General features: G+C 49.3%; 1 protein-coding gene across 10 annotated transcripts in view; it reads right to left on the bottom strand.

Annotated features, from left to right (window-relative positions):
• The window catches only part of SLC25A18 (solute carrier family 25 member 18), a 26,097-nt gene extending 1,488 nt beyond the window's left edge, over positions 1-24,609 (bottom strand). Inside the window, exons 1-11 of one of the 10 annotated variants that reach the window (XM_081059429.1) lie at positions 16,945-17,177; positions 12,677-12,767; positions 10,396-10,646; positions 8,393-8,515; positions 8,108-8,163; positions 7,044-7,134; positions 5,400-5,518; positions 2,861-3,026; positions 1,997-2,151; positions 1,312-1,387; positions 72-544 (exon numbers count right to left, since the gene is read on the bottom strand). In XM_081059429.1, the coding sequence (XP_080915555.1) occupies positions 403-544; positions 1,312-1,387; positions 1,997-2,151; positions 2,861-3,026; positions 5,400-5,518; positions 7,044-7,134; positions 8,108-8,163; positions 8,393-8,515; positions 10,396-10,415 (948 nt within the window). In that variant the 5' untranslated portion in view covers positions 10,416-10,646; positions 12,677-12,767; positions 16,945-17,177 and the 3' untranslated portion in view covers positions 72-402. Of the gene's footprint in view, positions 1-64; positions 545-1,311; positions 1,388-1,996; positions 2,152-2,860; positions 3,027-5,399; positions 5,519-7,043; positions 7,135-8,107; positions 8,164-8,392; positions 8,745-10,395; positions 10,647-12,676; positions 12,768-16,944; positions 17,187-23,232; positions 23,490-24,531 lie in introns of those variants that run through there. The other 9 variants (XM_081059433.1, XM_081059427.1, XM_081059428.1 and 6 more) reach the window with 9 other exon arrangements.

Genomic DNA, 24,609 nt, shown 5'->3' with positions numbered 1-24,609 from the left:
GGTGCTGAGTGAGGGCTGTCATGGGCCCCTTGAACTTCTGATCCTCCTTTTCCCCAAAATGAGTGCTAGCACTAACCATAAGTAATTTAATTCAGAATTAACAAAACAAAATTGTCCAACTGACACAGGTATGCTGATTGTGAAATAGAAATATGAAACAGAAACAGCCCTTCTATCTCTGCTGTCTCAAGGCCCTGTGGTTAATACAACCAAAGCGTGTACTGTTTTGTTGTTGACAAACAGGCGGACGGGCTGTAGCCAGCTTATTAGATTAAGGTGGTTTCTTCTGAAGCTGAGGTAGCGCTACGAGTTAAGGACAGAATGCTGTGTGCTGGGCCCGCCTGCTGTCCTCCAGTGGCCGCAGGGGTGGCAGCCAGTGAAGGGACCGAGCGCCAGCTGCACCTACTCCAAACCCTGTAAGATGCGCTCTCCGATGCCGAGGAAGTAGACCCCTTGGGCAATCCCAAAGAGAGGGGCTATGACGAGGGCGCGACAGCCTGCTCCCTTCATGAAGGCAGACGGTCCTTCCTGGATCCAGACTTTCCTGGGGAGAGAAAAGGGCGCTGTGATTGGGCAGGAGTGATGTCCGTCTCTTCCTTGAGAGAAGGTGTCACTGTCCACAGCAGTGAAAGAGTGTGGGAGCCATGCCCCTCTGTGGGAACAGAGCCCCAGAGAGCAGTTTCCAGGCTCTCGGCCTCATGTGGAGGGGTGATGGCTCGGGTAGTAGATGGCCGTCGGCTGTGGCTGGTTGGCTGTTAGCTGTAACCAATGAACCAATTAGTCACTAATATAACTGCCCTGGCTGCGCTGGGGAGTGGAGTCCGTCGGTTGGCAGCAAAGCGGACAGCAGGTCACAGGTCATGTGACTCCAGCCTCCAGTCAGACCACAGTGGTGTGACTCCCCTACCTATGGCTCCGTGGGTGTTCCTTTTTGGCCTCACCACATCCTGCGTTCTTATGTGGGGAGCAGGACTAGAGACCCCACAGGAGACCCCGCACGACACATGGCGCAGCGAGCGGAGTCTCTTGCACGACACCCCCATTGCGTGTGCACTTTGGTTACTAAGCAGTTGGGTCTGGGCTGTGAGCACTGGGCTAAGTTTGCCAGACTGGGAGAAAGATGCTCTAGGGATACGAGGAAGAACACAGCTCCCAGTCCAGCCTGCTCTTGTCGACGAGTAAGGGAAAGGAAAAGACTTCCAATGCGGAACTCACTGCAGTAAGTACAGTGGTAAAGCTGTTCTCTAGGCCGGGTGTGGTGGACAGGGCGGAGAACTCCCGGCCGTGTGGGGAAAGGGCGGCGGCTCTCACCTCGCGCAGTCACAGATCCCGCTGTAGCTGTCCTCTCCCAGGCCTTTCCTGAGGGTTTGGATTCGAGTTTTCAAAACTAAAAAAAAAAACACCCACCAAACTTAAAATAAGTAGGGAACATCTTGCTTTTGGAATTCTCACCTCAAGCTGAAGTGGTCAGGTTTCCTTTCAGCACCAGCATACATGAAACAATCCTGAGGCCAGCCCTGCCCTTGGGGCGCCTGTAATTGAAGATGTTGCCCTCTCTGGGCTCATGTATAAAATGAGCGGATTACAAACGCGCGTAGAGGTGCGCCCTTGTTGGAGGGGCAGCTGCTGCCCTAAGGCGAGGGGAAGCCCCTCATACTGTTTAGCTGTTGGCTTTAGACTTGAATTTTAAAATAGCAATCTTTTATAGCTGATGCTCACAACTCTACTGGGGGACAAAGAGCTAATGAAATCAGCACCAAGAGGGGGAGGGGATTTGTCAGTGGTAAGAAATAGACTGAAGAAAGGAAATAGAGTGAAGGTCCCTTGGCCCCACTTTCTCTGGGAGGACCTTTGGTGAGTTTCTGAGTTTTCAAGTTGGGGCTGTTGCTGGCGTCTCTATCCTGAGACTGCAAAATGACTATTCTAGAAACATTCCCAGGTGCCTAATCTGTAAGCCAAGTCCTTCTTGTAACCCCTGCCTTTCTGATGCACTTACCATCCAGAGGTGTTACAGTGACAGCAGCTATGGAACCGGCCACACAGCCTGACAGAAAGGAGTGAGCGAAGGAAGCCTTGCCGGTAAGCTCGTTGACCCCAAGGTTGTTCAGGTTGGCAAACAGCGGGAAATAGACGATGGAGAAGGGGATGTCTCTGCAGTAGAGGAGGAAACACTGAGCTCCGTCTGCTCTGGGGCATCTGCCCACGGCCTGCCCGTGAGCTACAGGGCTCCTCGTCTGGGTCCAAGATGAGCCCCCAACTCTTGTGTTCCTACCCGGCACCGGCTCATAATGGGCAATGGAAGGCATGAGCGGTCAAACCCACACCCTCCCGCATTCCTCTGCCCTCCCGAGGAGCTAGGTGCAGATTCCAAGGCTGGTACCAGGTTCTATAAAAGTGGGCAGGCAGGCGGAGGGAAGCGCTAGGAGGGGAGCGAGTGGCTGGTGAAGAGCGCTGCGCTAAGTATGAGGAGGTAGCAAGTGAAGTTCATTTATCTGTTGTCCAGGTAATAGCAAATGAGCCCCTGCCCAGGTCACGTGTAATCCACGTTGAGGATTTGAGCCAAGTAGCACTCATGTACTTAGAGATGGTCCCCAGTCTTTCGTACACAGGGCGTTCCAGGTGCCTGCAGGTCACAGAACAGCCAGTGTTCGTGTGGGCCTGGTCCCTGGAGAAGGAGCCAGAATCTAGACTTCCATGTACCCATCCTGGGCAACCTGCCTGATTCTGGGCAGGATCTGAAGAGAGGTGGTCTGAGTGTTAGGAAGGACACACCGGGGAAGCTGTCACCTTGGCCCTCTGTGCCTTCTCCTGTCTAGTCACTGGGGCCCTTCTGGGTCCCAGGTTGGGGAAGAAAGCTCACCTGAGCAGAGTGGCACCCAGGCCCTTATAGAGACCAGCCAGGCCCTGTGTGCGGAGCAGCTCCCAGGCAATGAGGGTGGCAGATGGGCGTTTGTGGGCTGGAGCTGTGCCAATGCTGTGGGGCCTGTAGGAGGCAGGTGCTGGGGCCGGGCTCTGCTGCTGGGCTGCTGAAGGGAAAGGACAGACTCCCCATCACAAGGGGCCCGAACAGGCACTGCTCCACGTGCAGGAGTATGGCTCCCAAAGTCTGTTTCTGAGACAACTAGACAGGCGGGCCCCCTACCAGAATTCTGAGGATTGCCCTAATGTTAGAACATCAATCTTCTGCTCCAAGGACATCTTTCTAAGCTCTGTATTACCAAATGAGTTGTCCCTGGTAGGTCGATGCCCCCCCAGAATCCAGCCATTCCCTGCCGCTCTCCCTGCCACTACAGTAGCCTCCCCAACCCCAACTCCTTACCCTCCTGTTAAAACTGCTTCCGATTGATGAGTATTCCATTTCTAAACCATCTCTGAGCCTATTTACGTAGTGTCATCCTGTGAGCACCTTGGGAAGTAGGAATCCTGTGTATCTTCTCCCTGATGTGTAAAGCAGCAGGTTCTCCTTGATGGAAAACTGCCCCCTTCAGATTTGCAGTGGCGCCTCCCTCCTCTAGTATTCCCAGATGAGGTGAGCATATCCTCCCCAACCTCCACTGTTCTACAGAATTTGATTCTTGAGATGTCAGCTCATTTGAGTTAAATAAGTCAGAGTTTGTACTGTGATGAGTTAAACATTAATGAAGAGAATGGAAATTTCCCCCTGAGCATATCAAATACAAGCATCTCAAACGTGGGTAAGTCCCATTAATGAGCACAGGATTCAATGCACTGAGATTGTGTGCATGTTGATTTTCTTAGTTCTCAGTGTTTGAAAAGCTTTGCCTAGATTACAAATTCTCACTGAGAGGAAGCTCGTATTTCATGTCTCAGTTTTGTTTACTGTCCAAGAGGGCAGCATTTCCTACTAAGCTGGACACTGTACACATTTTCTTAATGGTAGTAAGCTGGGTACGACTGGCCTCAAACAAGTAGCTTTAATCAGTCACCACTTATTTTCCCCTTGTCTTCTTTAGATGCACACAATTCACCCCTAGCCTGTCTTTTACTTCTTTTCACATGTTTTAGGAATAGTAAAACTCATCCAGATTGAAAAACAAAATGTTACAGCTTTTTACACTTTGCAGATCAAAACACAGTGCGGGCTTTCCAGGGCCTGAAATTTCTTTTTTCTGCAGTTTCAGACCTTCAGGTTGGTCTGAGCAGCGGAAGGGCACCCACGTTTACTGAGGACCTTGCCAGGTGCTATGTTAGGCCCATGGCACGTTGGCTTACTAAATTCCGACATTGTGGCCTAGCCCCGAGGAGAAGCCATCTGTCCCCACACTAGGGCTAGCTCCCTCCCTCGATGGCCAATCTTTGCCCTTACTATGTGTGTTGGTACCTACACACACCGTATATCTCTGACAGGACCAGGAGTTGGCAAAGGGCCAAACTTCCAGAGAAAACAAAAACAATGGGAACGGTTCTCTCTTCTCCCTTTTTATGCCTCCCATTAAAGCCCCTTTTCTGTAGTATCATATAGTATAGCATAATACACAGTGTGATCAAGTGACACGGTGAGTGTTCAAATAACAAAATGTATTACAGTAAAAGACACTGCCATTAGTCCCCCTCAAAATACCCACCTCACTTCAAACACACTTATCCCACTGGGATGAGGGCGTTCTTGCCACTTTCTGAAGCAGTTCTGGAAGCCCTCTTTCATGAGTGTCTTTAGTTATGCTGTCGTGGCTGCCCCGATGTCCTGAATCATTTTGACTTTGGGGAAGAGCAAGAAGTCACAGGTGCCAGGTCTGGTGAATAAGGTGGATGAGGACACACCGTAATGTTTTTATTTGATAGAAATTGCCGTACTGGAAGTGATGTGTGACACAGAGCATTGTCATGATGGAGGGTGAAGTAAAGACACTCATGAAAGAAGACTTCTGGAACTGCTTCAGAAAGTGGCAAGAATGATGGGATAAGTGTGTTTGAAGCGAGGGGGATTAATGGCAATGTGTCTTTTACTGTAATAATTTTTTTTTTTACTGTAATAATTTTTTTTTTTTTACTGTAATAAATTTTTTTATTTAAACATTCACTGTGGTTTTTGATCACACCTCGTAAAGCTTCTATCAACTGACGTGTTCATGAGCCGGAGATCAACATTTCCCAAGATCTTCAGGAAATCAAGCCTAAATGTGAAGGCAATATGATAGAGATTATCAGGGGAGTATATTCTCTGTCCCTCCTGAATCAAGACTCTCATTGCTGCTATTTCTTCCGGTGGGATGAAATTGAGCTGAGAGTGTTGTGGTCCGGAATGGCGATCACAAAGACATCCATTGCCCTAGATGATTGGTCACAAGGTCTGGTACGTGAGTGCAGATGTGGGGACTGTGTTCTGATCACAACCCTTCCTGACCGACCCTCGTGAATGGAGCTGGGACAGGCCTCACCCAGACGCCCAGCGTCCTGCAGCTGGATCTTCAGCATCTCCATGGGACAGGTGACCACCACCTGGCACATCCCCGCTCCACACCCGGCCAGCATCTCCATCTTCAGGTCCCGCTGCGTCCTGTGGGACCAGGAGTTGGGATGCTTCAGTCACAGGCTGACCCTGCCTTCCCACCCTGGTGTCTACTCTCCCTCAGTGGTTGGGACTTTCCATGCATGGTATTAGCTTTGTTCCCATTGGCTGTCACTCACCCAGCTCAGTAAATAACTACCTGGTCTTCAGGCTCAGTCTCCTTAAAGATACGACACTAAATTTAGAACAGGCTACAAAGGAGGTAGCACCTGCATAGAAGTTAAAACTAGTACGATGAAACTTTCCTCTGCAGGAACTGGTTACTGTTCCTTTAAGCAATGTCACTAAGGCAGTGGGAGGCACAGAGAAAATCAGAAAGTAAACGCTGGCAAGGATGTGGGGAAAAGGGGGCCCTCGTGCACTGGTGGCGGGACTGTCAACTGGTACAGCCACCATGGAAAACAGCATAGAGGTTCCTCAAAAAATTAAAAATAGGGCCGGCCCGGTGGCTCAGGCGGTTGGAGCTCCATGCACCTAACTCCGAAGGCTGCCGGTTCGATTCCCACTTGGGCCAGTGGGCTCTCAACCACAAGGTTGCCGGTTTGACTCCTGCAGGGGATGGTGGGCTGCGCACCCTGCAACTAGTAACGGCTACTGGACCTGGAGCTGAGCTGCGCCCTCCACAACTAAGACTGAAAGGACAACAACTTGACTTGGAAAAAAAAAAAGAGAGAGAGAGAGAGAGAGATACCTACAGGAATAGGTATCTTTAAAAAAAAAAAAATTAAAAATAGAACTACCTTATGACCCAGCAATCCCACTTCTGGGTATTTACCCAAAGGAAATGAAATCAGTATGTCAAAGAGATATCTGCACCCCCATGTTCATTGTGGCATTATTTACAACAGCTAAGACTTGGAAACAAACTCAGAAAAAGATCAGATTTGTAGTTATAGGGGTGGGGGAAAGGAACTGGGTGAAGGTGGTCAAAAGGTACCAACCCCCAGTTACAAGATGGTAAGTCCTGGAAATGTGATGTACAGTGTGATTGCTGCAGTTAACACTGCTGTAAACTTGGAAGCTTCTAAGAGAGTAGATCCTAAAAGTTCTCATCCCAAGGAAAAAGCATTGTTTTTATAACTCTATGAGGGACGGACGTTAATAAAGCAGTAATCATTTCACAATACATGTGTGTCACGTTACTGTGTGGTACACCTGAAACTTACAGTGTTGTATGTCAATAATATCTCAGAACTGAAAAAAAAATTCATCACCTAGTTGATGGATATATGTGTGTATATATTCTACATGGTCAGTCTGTCTATCTATCTATCTATCTATCTATCTATCTATCTATCTATCTAGAGTTTCCAAATTACATCAGCTCATTTTCTCCTTCACTTTCCACCTGCCAAACATGCACTAACCCTCAGCCATTTGTGTGCACATCTTTATACGTATGCAGACAGGTAAACTGAGGCAGAGGTATAATCCTCTCCCTGTCACCTTCCAAGAAACACCCAAATAGACATGCAGTGAAGGGTTTCCACCCTTACCCCGCACTTGGCCCTACCCATCTTCCATGAGCAGCTGCCGGAAGAAGTCATTGGCTGCCAGCTTGATGGCCTTCTCTGGAGTGACCAACGTGAGGTTCACTGCAGCCCCTGGAAGTAAACAACAAAGATGGGAGTCCAGGCCATCTCAGATGTCACAATGCCCTGAGCCTGCCCCTCATGCAGACAAGCTACTCTCAGCCCTAGCCAGGTAAGTTTCTGGGAGTAAACGGGGGGCTGGAGGGGTGTCAAGGAGGGTTCGTCTGCCGATTTTATGGAAACTTTTCCTTTCCTCCAGCTATGGCTCCGCCTACCATTTTTCTTTCTCGTGTATATGCTTTCTTCATGGGCTCATTGGTGCAGTTATTAGGAAGTTATTTCAGTCCTTGCTACTGCTGGCCGTCTCTGATAAGTGAGCAGTTCCCCAAATTAAACCTTGATCATAAGGTCCTGGGGGCCAGGGATTGGTTTCAATTCCTCTGTGCTGTGCTAGCCCAGGCTCACTGGCAGCTCTGCAGGTCATAGATTTATACCTCATTTGTAAGGGGCACTAATATATCGGCTCCTTCTCAAGCTCAGCTTTGTATCCACTTTCCAGGTTGTGTCACCCTGGCTGGGGTCACTGCAGGAGCCGGGGACAGCACTAGCTGTGTCAGGGAAGAGCCACGCAGTATCTCTGTTCCAGGAGGTAGCTCAGAGTGCTTCCCGTGCCCTATCCCTGTGAGCCACTTCTGCTATTGGTGGTGGGTGTCCTGACAGCCCTGAGACAGGAGGGGAGGGAGAAGGGGTTTGGGGCTCACTTGCTTCCAGCACACAGTGGGGGAGGTAGTGGTGGAACAGGATGGCACCCAGGGCTCCTGAGCTCCTCAGTGGGCTGGTGCCCTGGCGCCCCTGCAAACCTCACCGGAACTACCAAGAAGGCTTGTGTGAAGCAGTGTGGTCAGGGGTCACCCGGCAACCCAGGCCCATCCAGGAGTCCCCTGGGCAGAAAGGATGCCGATTCCCCATGTCCTGCACTCCGTGCCACACCCTCTGTCCTCAGGTGGCCCAAGCCGAGCCTCCCCAGAACGCCTGGTGAGCCTACCTCGGTACATGCCCAGAAAGCCCTCCACCCTCGCTGTCTTCATCAGGCAATCTATCCTAGAAGCACAGGCCGGAAAAGGAAATTAGTGGTGAATAGGGGGCTGCTGCATGGCCTCCAGCCCCCCCCCCCCAGGCTCTGATCCTGCTGGCTCACCCTAGTTTACCACCCCCACTACTCTCCCCCACACCCTCATCTGCACACTCCCTGAAGAGACTATGGAAGGAGTGAGGCCTTGCGTCCCTCTGCTGGGAGACCCTCTCCCTCCATCCCCTCACCAATACCTACATTCCTTTGTAGATATCTTTTCCATGCTGGTTCTGAAGTCGAGTCTTGGCCAAATCGATGGGGAACACACAGGTTACCCCCACGAGCCCTGCCACGCCTCCATTGATGAGTTTGGCTGTGACACTACGCCATGGGAAGGAAGGAGACCCAGAGTGAAGGAGGGAGGCTGGCTGCAGAGAGCTCACACAGTCAGGACTGGACGGGAATGGGGAGAGGAGGGCCGGAGAGTGGAAAAAGAGCGGAGCAAGGGTAGCATGCGACTCCAGGGACCTCAGCCCCATCGTGTCCAGGACCTGCCCCTCAGCCTCCCGCCCTCACCCCAGCAGCCCCGCTGGCTGCCCTGTGTGCCTCCCTCCCCAGGTCCAGTTCCAGAGACAGGTTAGGGGCCAAGAGCCAGGAGGGCCTGGCCACTTCCTTCAGGGGCACTGCTCTCCCCGGGCCGAAGCACCTTGCGCTAATAATTTTTCCAAAAGCCAGTGGGCATCCTGCCTGACAGGTACAACCCCCAAGTCCCCAAAGTGCACTGGTGTGGCAGTGGGTCCTCACCAAGGGGCCAGCCACCCCCCAGGCAGAGCCCCCAGCCGTGACTCTGACTACTGGGTAAGTCATGGGGATATCCCCGCCTGGCCTGGAACAAGCTGGGTCTCGCGGAAGGACAAGGTCTGAGAGCAGAATGTGAACGGGCCGCCACTGTGGTCAGCACACACCTGGACCCACTGGGGACAGCTCTGAAAACTGCAAGGCAAGTGGCACAAGGACCTCCCCACTTGAGATGCTGGCCATGAGGCCCCATAGGGAAACATTCACAAAGCTAGGATACTGCAAGGGCCTCTGGGAAGGAGGCCGGATGCCAGCCAGCTCTGCCCTCCAGCCACTCCCCCACATCCTCCCCAAGGTGCAGGAGGTTCTGAGCTGGGCCTTAGAGCATTCCCTTCAGAGCTTCCACCACAGGCCTGTTCTCTGGCTCGTCCCCACCCTTGGAGCCATGTGTGAACAAGTTTTCAAGCAAACTAAAATTTTATTTCGGACTTAAGGTCAGTCAGGACTGAGTTTGAATCCCGGCTATGTTACGAGTTAAGCAAGTTACCTCACTTTTCTGACCCTTTATTTTTCCCTCTGTAAAATTAAATAAGTTGGGGCCGGCCCGGTGGCCCAGGCGGTTGGAGCTCCGGGCTCCTAACTCCAAAGGCTGCCGGTTCGATTCCCACACAGGCCAGTGGGCTCTCAACCACAAGGTTGACGGTTCGACTCCCACAAGGGATGGTGGGCTGCACCCCCTGCAACTAGCAACGGCAGCTAGACCTGGAGCTGAGCTGCGCCCTCCACAACTAAGACTGAAAGGACAACAACTTGACTTGGAAAAAAGTCCTGGAAGTACACACTGTTCCCCAATAAAGTCCTGTTCCCCTTCCCCAATAAAATCTTTTAAAAAAATTAAATAAGTTAATGCACTTGGTAAACAGCTATTATTAATAATAAGAGAACACACATTTCTGACAGTGAGAGTTTCTAGTCAGCATGAGATAATCAAAGTTACATTATTGAGATTATCTGATTCTAGCCAAAAGTAAAGTCTCACTTTACATAATGTGGGCCCCCTCATCCTGGATAAGATTTCAAACACTGAAAATAGAAAATAAAGCTTTCAGACTCCTTGGAGCCTAATAAAATTTTCTTATCTTTCCAGCCAGAGGCAGACCGTGAGCAAAATATTTGGGGGTAGATTACCTGCAAGTGGTAAGAGTAGATAACAGACATAAATTTTGCAATCCGAGGAGATGCAGTCTAAACAATTACAAATTATATTTAAATTGTACATATTTGAATGTATATATAAATAAATAATTCCTTTTGTATACAGGAAAACGGGTCTGTCTTGCTGCTGCCCAGGACTCAGCTGAAACTCCAGGACTCTGGAAGAGAAGCTGAATGATGTGTCATTACATAGCAACTCTTCCCTTCAGCCCGGCCCAGAGACAAGGCCTGTCTCAGCCAGAGTTTACCTCAAATCCTGCTTGGTCATTCTGCAGGGGGCTGAGGACTCGGTGCGCCCCAGGACACAAGGCTGTCAGACGGCTGGCTGAAGAGGAAGGACGGTGCCTCTCCTTGATTCTGGCCCACCGTAGCAGAGTGGTTTGAGCGCGGTGTGGAGAGGGGCCTGAGCCACCTTCCTGGCACGTCACAACCTCCTGGGGTGCAGTGTCCTCTATAAAGCGGTCAGAACAACAGTCACCTCATGGTATGAGAGGCACATCTGTGATGGGACAGAACATCATTCATGTGTTAACACGGCCAACATGATCTGGAACCCTCCCTTCCTGGACCTTTTGGACTTGGGGACTTGAGACCGGAAGACAGAGGATGAGAGAAGGATAACAGGCCCAAATGAAGGCTCAGGGAAAGGTGTGTGTTCAGGGAGTTTTGGAGAGAGGCCCTGGAGTAGTGGTGAGGGAGCTGATGGGATCTGAAGGAAGGATTCTAAGGAGAGCTACTATGGCCTCGGAATCCCACACGGAGTGTACAAGAAGTACAGTAAAACGTTTGAGGTGTTCTGAAGTTACTTTCTGGCTCTTAAAATGTTTTCTGAACTTCGTATGATCCTGTTGAAAGACTGGGCTGCATTTGTAATTGGCGCATGTGGAAAGAAAGCACCAGGACAGTGTCAGGAAGTGGCAACCACAGTAACAATGGTTATTACAGCTTCTGAAGGGGCCTGGTTGAACCAGCGGGACAGGGCCAGGAAGAGCTCTGCTGCTCCCTGGAGGCTGGCTGAACCCTGGGAATCTCTCCTCTCCAGGTCCCTTCAGGCTGCTTTAGTGCTCCCTCCCACTGTCCTCGCTCCTCAGCAATTCTCTGCTGTCTCCAGGTGTTTTGTTGTGGGGAAGGAAAGAGAGCTCAGTCTTTCCCTGGTAAATATTTATCCAGTCAGAAAAACTTTGTTCAGTGCCAGGCACTGACTATCCCAGCTCTGGGGAGGTGCTGGTGAACAAAAGACGAACATCGCAATTCTCAGGGACTTCACCTCTAGAGGAGACAGACAATAAATGAAATAAGTAAATCCTAAGGACACTAGATAGTGATAAATACTCTGGAGAAAACAATTCAGAAGGGAAGGAAGACAGGAAATGTCAGTGGGGTGGGGGTGATGGTGGCTTGACCGAGGAAGGATTCACTGAGGCCACTTGAGGTTCCAAAGGAAGTGAGGTGTCTGGGGGGGAGCGAGGGCCTGAGAGCAGGGCGACTGCTGGTGAACATGGGGGGAGCAGTGCGGCCCGAGTTACAGAGAGAGCGGGGTGGAGGCCTAACCAGCTAAGGCCTCAGACTGTCTTTGGCTTTTATTCTGAATAAAAAGAGAAACAATGGGAAATGTTTTAGCGTAGAAGTGACATGCTCTGGACAGGACCATTCATTCAGCTGCTGTGTTGAGAATGGACAGCAGAGGGTCAAAGATAAAAACAAAACGACCAATTAAATTATTCTAGTAATCTAGACAGAGGAGATGGTTGTCGGGGTTTTGGGGGGGGTTGTGCTGAGAGATGGTTTAATTATGGGTACATGTTGAAGGCAAGACCAACAGGGCTTCCTGGGGAAAAAGGAGTAGATAAGGGGACACCCAAGTTTTTGGTGAGAACTGAATGGGCTTGTAACATGGTGTTTGGCCCTAAAACACGTAAAACTTGGATCTGTTGCAGAAACAGGAAGCTGGACTGTAGGAAAAGCAGCAGAAAAGGGAAGCAAGCACATCTGCAGGAGAAACAGAGGATGGAAACATTCCTAACGTTTACGTCCCTGCTTCTAGCTCGTCCCTGACTGCCAGGTGCTCTCCTGTCCTTGCATTCTGTCCGGTCAATGAATTAGGTCATGGTTGCTTAACTTGCTAGAATTGGTTTCTAATACTACCTCAGGAAATTAAAGTGTGTTGTTATGAGAGAAGGAAACACTGTAATTCCATGTAGCCGCCTTAAAAATTGATACAGGGAGAACTGATACATCTTGGGATGGAGGAATAGGGGGGCAAAAAAGATAGGAAGCGATAGGACATGTAGGAAGCCCTTACTGCCTAAAGCCAGAGAATCAAATAACTGAGAATTTGCAGCCATAGTCCCTGCTATTTTCACAAGTAAATTACTACTTTATAAGTTGTAGTTCACCGGCTATTGGAATAGGCGTATTTAAGAGAAGCCAGAGAAATTAGGGACAGCTCAATCCCGGGCCACTGCCTGGCACCTCCACGAGACAGACGTGTGTGTGTGTGTGTGTGTGCAGCTCAGAGACCAGCCTCACCAGTCCGACTGCGCCAAGCTACTGCAAGTCCCAGGCTTAGCAGTTCCCTTGAGCAGATTGGGTATTCAAACACTGTGACTTGACAAAATTTCTGGAACAAGTAAATGTATTAGTAAAGAGTAAACAAAGAGGAAACTGACAGGCAGCTAGCCAAGGTTTTAAAGGAGTCGTATCACCATGAAAATCCCCAACTTGTTACTCAATCCCTAAGGCAATCCACAGGCCCGAGTGTGAGTCATTCTACAGATATTTTTGGGGGTGCCTACTTGTGCCAGTCGCCGTTCTGGAAGGCAGGGATATCGCTGAGGACAAAACCAAGGTCCTTGCCTTGATGGAGTTTAAATTCTACTGGTTCCAGCACTGAGAGGAACAGGCTTCTAAAGTGACACAGCCCACCCTCCCACTGGGCCTGAAAGCAAGGGACACCCTTCCAGCAATCAGGTAAAAGCTCAGTAAACAAACACACTCATTAAATTACCTAGTCTTATCACTTACGGTGTGCTCCATGCTTTAGATTATTGGCTAATAAACAGTACTTCCCCAACTTCTTTTCTAAACGGAATTTAGGACAAAGTACTTTGGGAGTATGGGGGTAGTAAAACAAACCATTTGAGCTCTGAGACGCAGAGTTGAGGAGCTACATTTGGAACTCTTTGGGACCAAAGGGGACAAGGACTGGATATATATAAAAAATAACCTTGACCTGGTAACGGGCTCCATGCCATTGCTTCTGGACAGTGTCTGGTCCTGACATTTAGTTATTTCACATGAGGAGGCAGACAAGTGCACTTTCTTTTTACAGGGGATGACTGAGCCCTATTAGAAGGGAGAAATTTTGACGTACAGGAAATAGTGTTTGCATGTCCTCAGGCACGAAAGGGTGGAATACAGAGGACCACTGTCTTTTTTCTTCATTACCCCACATCCAGGAGTTCTCTCCCTCCCTCCCAACATCCCACCTGGTTGCAGTGGGAACCGCCATATTCCTAAAATGGGACACTGCCCCCTGGGGAATGCTGATGGTCTGAGGACGGGCACCTGACTTAAGCTGGGCTATTCAGTCTCTTCCATGTGAAATTTAAAAAGAGACTGTGTAGCCTCTTTCAAGAAGTTCTTTTCTGTACTATGTAACCAAACATTAAAAAAATCCCTCGCTTTTCATTTAATAGCAACTGAACTGCTTAGGCAATGAGTGTTGGGTTCACAGATATGAGTCATTGTGGGCTGGCCTGGAGAAAGAGCTAGAAGGAAAGGCTGACATGGAGAAGAGGGAGAGGAGGGCAGCACGGATGTGAGTGGGCCAGAGGGCTGAGGGCACAGCATACCGCTCAGCAGGCCTGAGGGAAGGACAGCTGCAAGGGTAGGGTAGGCCAGGTGTGGGGGCCCTGGGATTTTCAGGTACTGCATGTGTCCTCCACCCCCAAGGTAAGGAACTTTTTGCAAATTTGATCCCGTGGGCAGTAAGAAAACACTGAATGCTTTTAAGGGGAAAACTACCCTTTTGCTCGCACACCCACAGGTATGAAGATAATAATTCTAGAAGAATGGGTAGAGAAAAGGCAATTTTGGTGAGAGGCCAGTTAGGAGGCCACTCTGGTAAAGCAGTGAAGTGAAGAAGGAAGGATTAGGGCGGTGGAGAGGGTGCAGAGTACCAGGGTTAGCTGAGAGAGAACTTTTCAAAGGGAGTAGGGCGGGGACTTGGTGCCAGCCCAGGGCTGAGGGACAGGCAAGAGCCATAGAAGTGTGGGAGGTCTGCAGTTTGAGGGGCTGAGGAAGGAGAAGGGCAAGTTAGGAGAGGAAACTGCCTGCAGGGAGGGAGGGATGCGAGAATAGAAGGCCACGCTTCCGGAATCTTCTCCAGCCCTGTGAAAAGTCAGTGAGAAGGTACAGCTGACTCGGCAGGGAGAGCCCCTCAACTGTGGGCACCACACTGCTGGCGCCTGGCCCAGGGACTGTCCCTCAGCCTCAGGCGCCGTGTTTCCCAGAGCACTGCTGCCGTGTGTGTGTGTGTGTGTGTGTGTGTGTGTGTGTGTGTGTGTGTGTGTACACTAAGCGCTGCTTGCCCCTCCCCCCCACCTCAGGCTATTTTGAAAACAAGGAGCTGGCTGAGGACTGTCCTGGGCACAGTCAGAGGCAGCCGGGGCCTGGTGGGGCTGGGAGGACGCCTGCGTGGCAGGGCCCAGCGGTGTCACCCTCAGGGCCTCACACCGTTGGCCACATTCCAGGGGCTGCTCAGGCTCCCTGCCCACGGGGCCCCCACCCCAACACCAAAACTGATCTGTGACCTCTCCTATCTGCTTCCCTACGAGATGATAGTTAACATGATCAGGCAGTGGTCACTTCTTTGTCATTAAGAATGAATGTTTGTTCTATTAGAGTACTTAGAGTAACAGAAAAAAATTAGAAAATTCGGAAAGCATAGAAAACTGTGAATACATGCTTTCTCAGGCCCGTATTTCAAATGAGGCCATTATCAGACAAATCAATTTAGAGGGGTGACTCTAGGTGGTGAGCTACAGGGTCCCGAGCAGGCCAGGGTTTTCCTCAGATCACACCTCTCATTCCTCCAGACTGAAACAGTCTATTCCCTTGACTTCCGGTGCTCCGCGCGTTCTCCCCCGTGGCTCAGCAGCCCCTTGTGGCCGGTGTCCCTGGTCACTGGTGCCTACAGAATCCGGCCCAAGGTTCTCGACCCCTTTGCTCCGCACACCCATCTAGAGGAAGCCTCCTTTTGGGCTGTGGTTTGTCCGCTTGGTCAGGATGCCCAGGTCTGTCGGGCTCAGGCTTTCTGCTCTGAGCCCCACACGTCCATCCTGACGGCCGCCGCCACCCCCCTAGTGGCCCAGCCACACGCAATATGCTCAGCCCCCTGACCTGCTGCGCCTCCTCCTGTCCCCAGCTCTGAGGACAGCACTGCCAAGTATGCAGGCCGGGCACGCAGCCCGACCTCGGCCCACCTTCCCCGTCTGCCCCCCACTAGTCAGCAGCATGCTGCCAGCTCGTCCTCCTGAAGTGAGTGCTACTCAAGAGCATACGGTTCAGTGCCCATCTGTGACAAGTGGTTTAGAAAATTTTATGGCAATTGAGTAATATGTTTTAGAACCTATTAATTAAAATGTGACTTATTTTTTAAAAAAATATCTGTTCTTCTAGTAATCCACTTTAACTGTATTTTAGAAAACTTTATCCACAGCGGGCTGGTGGGACAACAGGTCCTATGCCATGGGTAGAAAACCACTGTCCTAAGTGTCTCCTGGCCCCTAGCCACTGCCCAGGGCTCTCACCAGCCTAACTCTGCTCCCGCCTTCAGTGGGCTAATCTCCGATCTGTTCTCCATGACAAGGCCAACTGAGCAAAAGGGCACATCCGGGAGATTTCCAGCCTGCCATTTAAACATATCCCTCTCTGCCTAACGTGCTTTGCAGCTCTGTTTTGCTCTCCGGACAGTCCCCGACCCCTTAGCCTGACCTGGCCCCTCCTTTCCCACTGGCTGTCTCCCAAATCACTCCCCTACTGCACTTCCTGCCAACCATTCTGAACTCCTCCCAGGAATACGCAGTCTCGTGTGTCTGAGCCTTGCACGTACTGTCCCCTTGACTAGGACACTCTGCCTATTTCTACCTGACGAATTACAAATTGTTCTTTGGCCCTCAGCTTCCTCCCATAAGCCCTTCCCAAGGCCCTTAAATCTTGGCTAGGAGCCCTTCCTGTGATTTTAGCACTTATCACATTTGTATTACAACCATCCGTCTGTGGGGCCGCATCCCCATCAAAATGGTAAGTCACTCGGGAGGGGAGAGGCTCAGGGCCGCATCCCGGAGCCCAGTGCAGAGGCAGTCAGTGGCGACGCGGAAGACAGAGGGCAGCCTCTGCACCGCCTTCCACGTGGCCGTCAGTCTTCTGATGAGACAGTTCTACTCTTCAGCTGCCACGACTTTTTCACGGTGTGAGGAGGCGCTCAGGGACGAGGACCGTTGCCTGGCCCTCTCTGCTAACTAGGAGGGCAAGGAGAGCGTCCCAGAGATGAGCCCCTACAAGAGCAGTGCCAAGGAAACCACCTGCTTCCGCCTTGGAAGGTGCCTGAGACGCCCGGAATTGGACAGGCCACTTCCTTTGCCATCCCTTCCTTCTTGGTACAGCAAAGGAGAGACAAGACTCTTCACACTACTGCTCTGACCTCCTTCCCAGCTGCTCATTTGCTAGAAGAGAGTCTTTTCCTACCAACTGCCAAATCTAAGCTTGACACAGACAAAAAAACAAGCACTTACCGGTTTCCAGTAAGAACCTTCTGACTTCTAGATGCCAAGATGCAGGCCCGATTCCTGCGGGCCTGCAGGAAGGTTTGGCTTACAGTCCTTGTGTTGTCAGTACCCCCTTTCCCCTTCCTGCCCACAGAAGCCCTTTTCACCTTCAAACAGGTTGGGTTCAAGTGCAACCCCCGGGGCCAGGCCAGCCTGCCTCCCCAGGTGGTGGCTGTGGCTGTTGACTAGGTTGCTGGTGTGACTGGGACAAAAATTCAGGCTAGGAGATTGGCTCAAGGCAGTGTGGGGGTGGGGATGGGGTGAATGGGAGACTCACACCCACGCAGATCTGGACATCAGGGAGGACAAACAACAGAAAATCAATGCCATGCAAACACTTCAGCCAGACAGGTGCCAGGAGCTAAGCTCTGCTTCTCGGACTCACACACTTCTCTAATTGCAGGTGGCTGATTGCTTCAGATTCTGTATCTTCAGTGCTCGACAGAGCCTTCTCTTCAGGGCTACGGTTTTGTCCACTTGGCATGGATTTTCAGGCCTGGTCTCTGCAGCGGGAGGGCAGCAAGATGGCGCACTCCCTGCAGGAACCATGTTACATCTGGGCTGTGAGGGCAGGACCGCACTCCAGTTCTCCAGGTTACAGCTCAGAACTTAAAAGGTTTCAGGGATGAAGGAGTGATCATTTGGGGCTTGAAGACCAAAGGTGGAGAGGTAAAACTGAAACCCAGCTTCTTCTTAGGGTCCAACTGTCTCTAATTTGGGGCAAAGGCCTAGGCAGTAGGGGGAGAATAAAGCTGGCCAGCCATGTTGGGTCTGGATAGTACAGGATCTTGCTGCCTGGCTCAGGATTTGGGAGAGACTGGTGTCAAGAGACCTGGGTTCAAATTCCAGCTCCCAAGTTAATAACTATCTCACTTTAGGCAAGTTTCTCAAGTGGGCACTTTTTTTCATCAAGAGGATTGAGGGATTGAGAGATCTACTTCACAGAATTATATGAGGGTCATGGCTAAGCGTAGGCTTTAGAGTAAGGCTACTCGAGTTTGAATTCTAGTTTACCACCTACTGCGTGGCCTTAAACCAGTTACTTAACTTCTCTGTGCTTGTTTCACCATCTATGAAACGAATTGTACTTAGACGTACGAGGTTTGACAATTAAGTTTGCAAATTTGCCCCCGTGCGCTTAAATTGGCAGCAGTGTACAAACAGCTCGGTAAGGTTTCATTAACCTTGGCCTATCAGTGTCTCACAGCTGTGTGCGTGTTGACGTGTGGCGGTGTCCTGCTGAGTGGCGTTCATTACTGTAGTGTTTTTGTGTGATATTGTGAGAATGTCTGAGCCTGAATTAGAACAATGAACAAACATGTCATCAAAATGTCTTCCTTTCAGTATTTCCTTTATCTTTGGGTAAAGAAAGAAGTCACTGGGGGCCAGATCAGGTGAGCAGGGAGGGTGTTCCAATACAGTTATTTATTTACTGGCTAAAAGCTCCCTCACAGACAGTGCCGTGTGAGCTGGTGCATTGTCGTGATGCAAGAGCCATGAACTGTTGGCAAAAGTTAAGATAATTTTTCTCTAACTTTTTCACGCAGCCTTTTCAGCACTTCCAAATAGTAAACTTGGTTAACTGTCCAGTTGGTACAAATTCATAGTGAATAATCCCTCTGATATCAAAAAAGGTTAGCAACATCATTTAACTCTTGATTTGGATGGAACTTTTTTGGTCATGAAGAATTGGCTGACTTCCATAGTGCACTTTGACACTTTGTTTCAGGGTTGTATTGGTACACCCATATTTCATCACTTGGCAAGAGTGGAAGTGAAATTAGGGACATGTTTATGGGGATAATGCCATGAAGAAAACGGCAGTGTACAAATGGATTAAACGTCTTTCTGTTGGGAAAGAATGCGTCACTGATGAAAAGAAGACAGGGTGGCCAGTAACGAGTAGAACTGATGAAACATTGCAAAAATCTGTCAAATTGTGCGTCAAAATCGTCGGCTGACTGTGAGAACCATAGCAGACTAAATAAACATCAATAGAGAAACAGGACAATCTTAACTGAAAATCTTGGCATGAGAAAGGTGTGTGCAAAACTGGTCCCAAAGGAGCTCACAGATGAACAAAAGCAAAGGAGAGTTGAAGATTGCCAAGACTTTTGGGGGAGGCAAGACGAGGTTTTTGGCTGTGTTATCACTGGTGATGAAACCTGGGTGTACCAATATGACCCTGAAACAGAGCGTCAAAGTGCACAATGGAAGTCAGCCAATTCTTCATGACCAAAAAAGTTCCATTCAAATCAAGAGTCAAATGATGTTGCCAACCTTTTTTGATATCAGAGGGATTATTCACTATGAATTTGTACCAACTGGTCAGTTAACCAAGTTTCCTATTTGGAAGTGCTGAAAAGGCTGCGTGAAAAAGTTACATGAAAACGACCTGAACTTTTCGCCAACAATTCATGGCTCTTGCATCACGACAATGCACCAGCTCACACGGCACTGTCTGTGAGGGAGTTTTTAGCCAGGAAACAAATAACTGCACTGAACACCCTCCCTACTCATCTGATCTGGCCCCCAATGACTTCTGTCTTTACCTGAAGATAAAGGAAATATTGAAAGGAAGACAATTTGATGACATTCAGGACATCAAGGGTAATACGATGACAGCCCTGATGGTCGTTTCAGAAAAAGAGTTCCAAAATTGCTTTGAAGGGTGGACCAGGCACTGGTGTCGGTGCAGAGCTTCCCAAGGGGAGGACTTCGAAGGTGACCGTAGGGACCTTCATCAGTGAGGTGTGTAGCACTTCTTCTAGGATGAGTTCACAAACTTAATTGTCCGAACTCGCAGGTCACTTGGTACAGTGGCTGGCACACAGAGGGTGTTCACTTAGAGTTTCTTCCCTTTCCTCGTGGGCAATGAAAAGCTGAGACAGGATGTGAGTAGGGACACAGAAGGTTCATGGCGGCAAATGGTTTGGACAGGCCAGGGAGGTTACAACAATCCTGGCAAGACATAAAAATGAGAGCCTGCACAGGAAGGAAGATTTCTGTGAAGCATCAGTAGGGCTTGGCAGCTCATTAGATGCCAGGGACAGATACCAGATTGAAACAGATCAGCAGGAGAAAGACGTTATCACCCCAACTAAGAACATCAGAAGGATTAGGTAGTTCAGGAGAGGAGAGCGAAGAAATGTTTGGCTGATGACATGAATTTGAAGTGGCAGCCACAAGAGGGGACAGCAGTGTGTACAGAAAGAGTGGTAGAGCGCTATAACCTCACACCAGCTAGGGCGGTTATCATCAAAAAACAGAAAACAACACGTGCTGGTGAAAATGTGGAGAAACTGGAACTCTTGTGCATTGTTGATGGGAATGTAAAACGGTCCGACGGCTGTGGAATGGTCCAGCTGTGCGGCGGTTCCTCAAAAAGTAGAAATAGAATCACTATATGATCCTGCAATTCCACTTCCAGGTATATACCCCGATAGCACGGTCTCGAACAGCTGTTTGTATACCCATGTTCATTTTAACATTTTTCACAATAGCCAAAAGGGGGAAACAATCCAAATGTTCATCGATGGAGGAAAAGATCAACAAAATGTGGTCTATCCATCCAGTGGAATGTCATTCAGCCTCAAAAAGGAAGGAAATTGATACATACCATAACATGGACATTCTGCTAAGTGAAATAAGCCAGTCACAAAAGGACAAATAGTGCGTGACTCCACTTATTTGAGGTACCAAGAGTAGTCATATTCATTGACACAGAAGGTAGAAAAGTGATTACCAGGGCTGCGGGGGAGCGGGAGTGGGAGTCGGTGTTTAACGGGGACAGTTTCACATGAGATAACTAAGTTCTGGAGATGGTGGTGATGGCTGCCTGATGTGAGTGTACTTAATCAACTGAAGTACACACTTCAAAATGGTTAAAATGGTACATTTTCTTGTGTATTTTACTACACAAGTAAAAGGGAGAATTGAACAATGAAGCTAGTATATTACATTTAAACATAAATACATGGCATTTGGAGGGGAAGGTGTTATTATTAATGTGAATTATAATAGTTAAGAAAGGATTTTAAAAATAGGCAAGGTGTAGGAAATAAAATTGCAAATCATTTTAGTAATAAAAAAAATTTTAAACAGTGGCAAACAAAACAATGTCAGCAAGGGATATGGGTGGGTGTCAAGGTCTAGTAGGAATTTGGAGAGGCTGACTAGAGCATGTCTAAAACTCTGAGCTGCAGATGGGATATGAGGCGACTGCACAGAGCGACAATAGAGGTTGCAGGTACACGTGAAATATTCTAGGAGAGGCTGCATCAGGAAGGGGACGGAGTGGCAGGAAGCGCACAAGGTTGGGGAGAGAAGAAAACAGGACAGGATGGGAGACAACGGGTGAGTGTGGGTCCAGGCCCCAACACCAACGAGCACCAGTTCCAAGAGGGATTGATCCAACTGCCAGAGGCTGCAGATGACGATAAGGGACGTAAACGGAGCTGGCTAAGGCTGTGTGCGGCGGGAGCTCTTAGAGTGGAGGGGGGAAGCCAAACACAAATCAGATTCTACTGTCGAGTTTGGATGAAGACAGAAATGTTCTATTTAAATAGAAGAAACTGGAGCAACATGTATAGAGGGAACAAAGAGGGAGAGGCTAATTGTTGGGATTCGGTCAGGACGAAGGTTTAGAGGTTGCAATCCAAAGCGCAAGGGCGGGTCAGCTTTGGTGAGGGGACATGACCCAGTAGGAAAGGAGAAAGGTAAAGATTTGAAAGCACACGTGAAAGACAGAGGACTCTGTGAGGCAGCCTCCTTTACATAACAAGGTCAGGGCAGGAGAGAGTTGCAAAGGATGAGTTTGAGGCGTTAGGACTCAAAGTGCTTGTTAAAAATGCAGACTCCAGGACCCACTCCTGACAGAGTGAGCCAGCATCTGATCCTAACAGCATTCTCCGAATGATTCATGTCATATTAAGGTTTGCATGCCATTGGTTTTGGAGTGGTTTACAATGTTGACTGCACAACAGAATCAGCAGGAAAGCTTTGAAGAATCCTGATGAGCAGGCTGCAGCCCAGACCCACGGAAACTCCCGGGGGGGTCGAGCCAAGTCATCTGCCATTTTTAGAGCCCAGGTTTGCAAACCCTTAATGGGCAGCCTAGATTGGCAACCACTGGTTTAGGGCATTGCAAAGCCAAACATAAGCTCACTAAACTGTTGAATAAATCACAATAGCAGCTGCAGGAGATGTCACTGGGAGCAAACAGGAGATTGTTCAGCAGTAGGGAGGCCCCGACATGACGAGATAGCACAATGCTGGAATAGCTGTGCTGTGCTGGGCTTAGATTCCCCCAAACACCCAACAGTCCAGAACGGACAGAGGAAGCAGAAACTTGGAATGGGATCTGATGGAGGAAGGTGGGAAAACAGAAGCAGGGTGTTCAGAAGTGCAGGGCCAGCACTTCTCCACTTTGCAGCCACTCCTGCTCTGAAAGCCCTAGGGTGAGGTCCCCACATCTCATCAGAGCGCTATGACACGCACCTCGTAATGAGACACTCAGTTTAGATTAGGTCACGTCAACGCTGGGGCCATGCCTATGTCAGCGTTCTCCAGCTTCTGTCTGCGTCAGACCCTCCAGGAGGCTTATCACAACAGACTGCCAGAACTTGCGTTTCTAACACTCCCAGGTGTGAAGAGACTGGACTCTGAGAAGCACATAGACCGTGTAACACAAGACAACAGACTGTGGACGTGGTGGTGGTGGGGGGCATGTATTGGCTCCTCCCAACCCTAGTTTGTTTCTGCAGTGTCCCGGAATTCAAGCTGTTTCTAGAAAATGTGCCGTTAAGCACTGCACTGCAGTTAATTATGAGAGGCTGAATTTTCTGCATTATGTTGTCACTTTGGCCTAGTGAGAGTAGAACTGGGTGAAAGGGAAGAGGAATTCCAGCCGGAAGGACTCAGAAAACTAGGTCCAGAGCCTACTGACATGATGTTATGAAACGACAGGCCCCAAACTGACAAGGTCCCAGCTCCCCACATCTGGCCTGTGCATGTAGGTCTGCCCAAATTACAGACGGAACAAACTCCTTTCTGCAGATTCAACTTCCGGGAACAAAAATCTCTCTCCTCACTCTACTACTTTAGCTAAGTCTTGTATTCTTTCTAACACGTTACTATAGTCCAGTTTTTCTCCCTTTATTATTAAGTCTGAGCAGAGGAGGCTTTTTTTTTTTTTGCTTCGTTAGTAACTAGGCCAAGTGCTAGCCACACGGCAGGCATTTGGTAAACACTTACAGAGAACTGGACTGCGAGCTAGTCAGTCTTCATCTTGCTTCTTGGGGTACGCACAGGCCAGGCTTCACCGGAGGTCTTTGTCTTCCCACCGCAGACTCAACTCCTTTCCCAAAGCAGAAACCTTGGATACAATCCAAGGAACTGACTCCTCTGCTTTAAAAACTTCTGTCCAGCTTTAACTGGCTAGAGTAGGGCGACGCATCCTTGTCACTCGCTGTCCGGAATGTGGTTCAAGTGCAAGAGGACCAGAGCTCATCGGGCTTTTCCAAACCTGACGACTTCCCCAGGGCGCCTGAATTTATATGCATGTCATGAATGTGGAAGGGGTGGGATTTCGGTCCACAATAGCCAAATCTCGGGATTTTCCAGCTGCCTTCTTGGTTAGTATTTCAGTCCATTTTGCACTGAAGATTTTTGCTAAAATTAGAGGAGTGAGCCTTGGTAGCAGAAAGGGACTACAATATATGCAGATATTGTCCTTTTCAAAACCCCAGGGAAAACCACAAGGCTAAGGATAAAGACCTGCTGGCGTGGCCTCCGAGAACCCCCGGGGGAGGGACAGTGGAGGCTACCGCAGCCTGGACTCACAGGGGGAAAGGCAGCTCTTGCCTAACAGTTTAACGACGCAGGCCATGCACTTCCCCACTGAGATTTCAGGGTGAAGGTCGGCCTCCAAAAGCACCAACTCTGGATCACCTTCTCAGTTCTGTTAATGGCACTCTGAGAGAGAGGATGCAGATTATGGCAAAACCGACACCCTGGGGAGGCTACCTGTTTATAAAGACCTTTACTTCCCGTGACATGGATTAGAGACAAAAGACATTAATGTTTCAAAGAGAAGCATCTTTGGATGCTTCCAAATGTCAAGTTCCATCAGAATTTTCAGACTAACACCCACCAGCAATTTATGGCTTCCTCCCTTTCCCTAAAGCTTGCCCCTGCTAGCTTTTCCATGCTCCAATTTAAAGGGAGCTCACTGAGTACGTAATTTCTGTGTCACCCTTGGGGCTTAATAAGTGTACATAATTCCAAAAATAGAGCTAGATTAACACTGCCTACCATATCACGTTTTGAAACAGAGTTGACCAGTGGAAGACACTTTGGTCCCAAGGAGATAAATCTGGCAATAACCAGGTACTCAGCTAAGAGCTCAATTCCTATTAAAACTTTACCATTAGCTAAAACTGTCAGAAAGTTTTGGCTTTGGTAAGGAATTCATGTCACAGTAGGAGGAGTTTCAGTTGAGAATCCCCAAGTCAGAAATGAAAATTTCCATATATTGTAAGGGTGATGCCTTACCTATTGTTGGGGTGATACCGACGGCACAGGGAGTGGAACCAATGCCGACCATGCCGGTATCAGAGCTGCCGCGACAGC

This window comes from Rhinolophus hipposideros (genome assembly GCF_964194185.1).
Source record: "Rhinolophus hipposideros genome assembly, chromosome: 9".
NCBI lineage: Eukaryota > Metazoa > Chordata > Mammalia > Chiroptera > Rhinolophidae > Rhinolophus > Rhinolophus hipposideros.
Note: the sequence above shows the minus strand (reverse complement) of the source record. Positions and strands in the feature narration are given on the sequence as shown.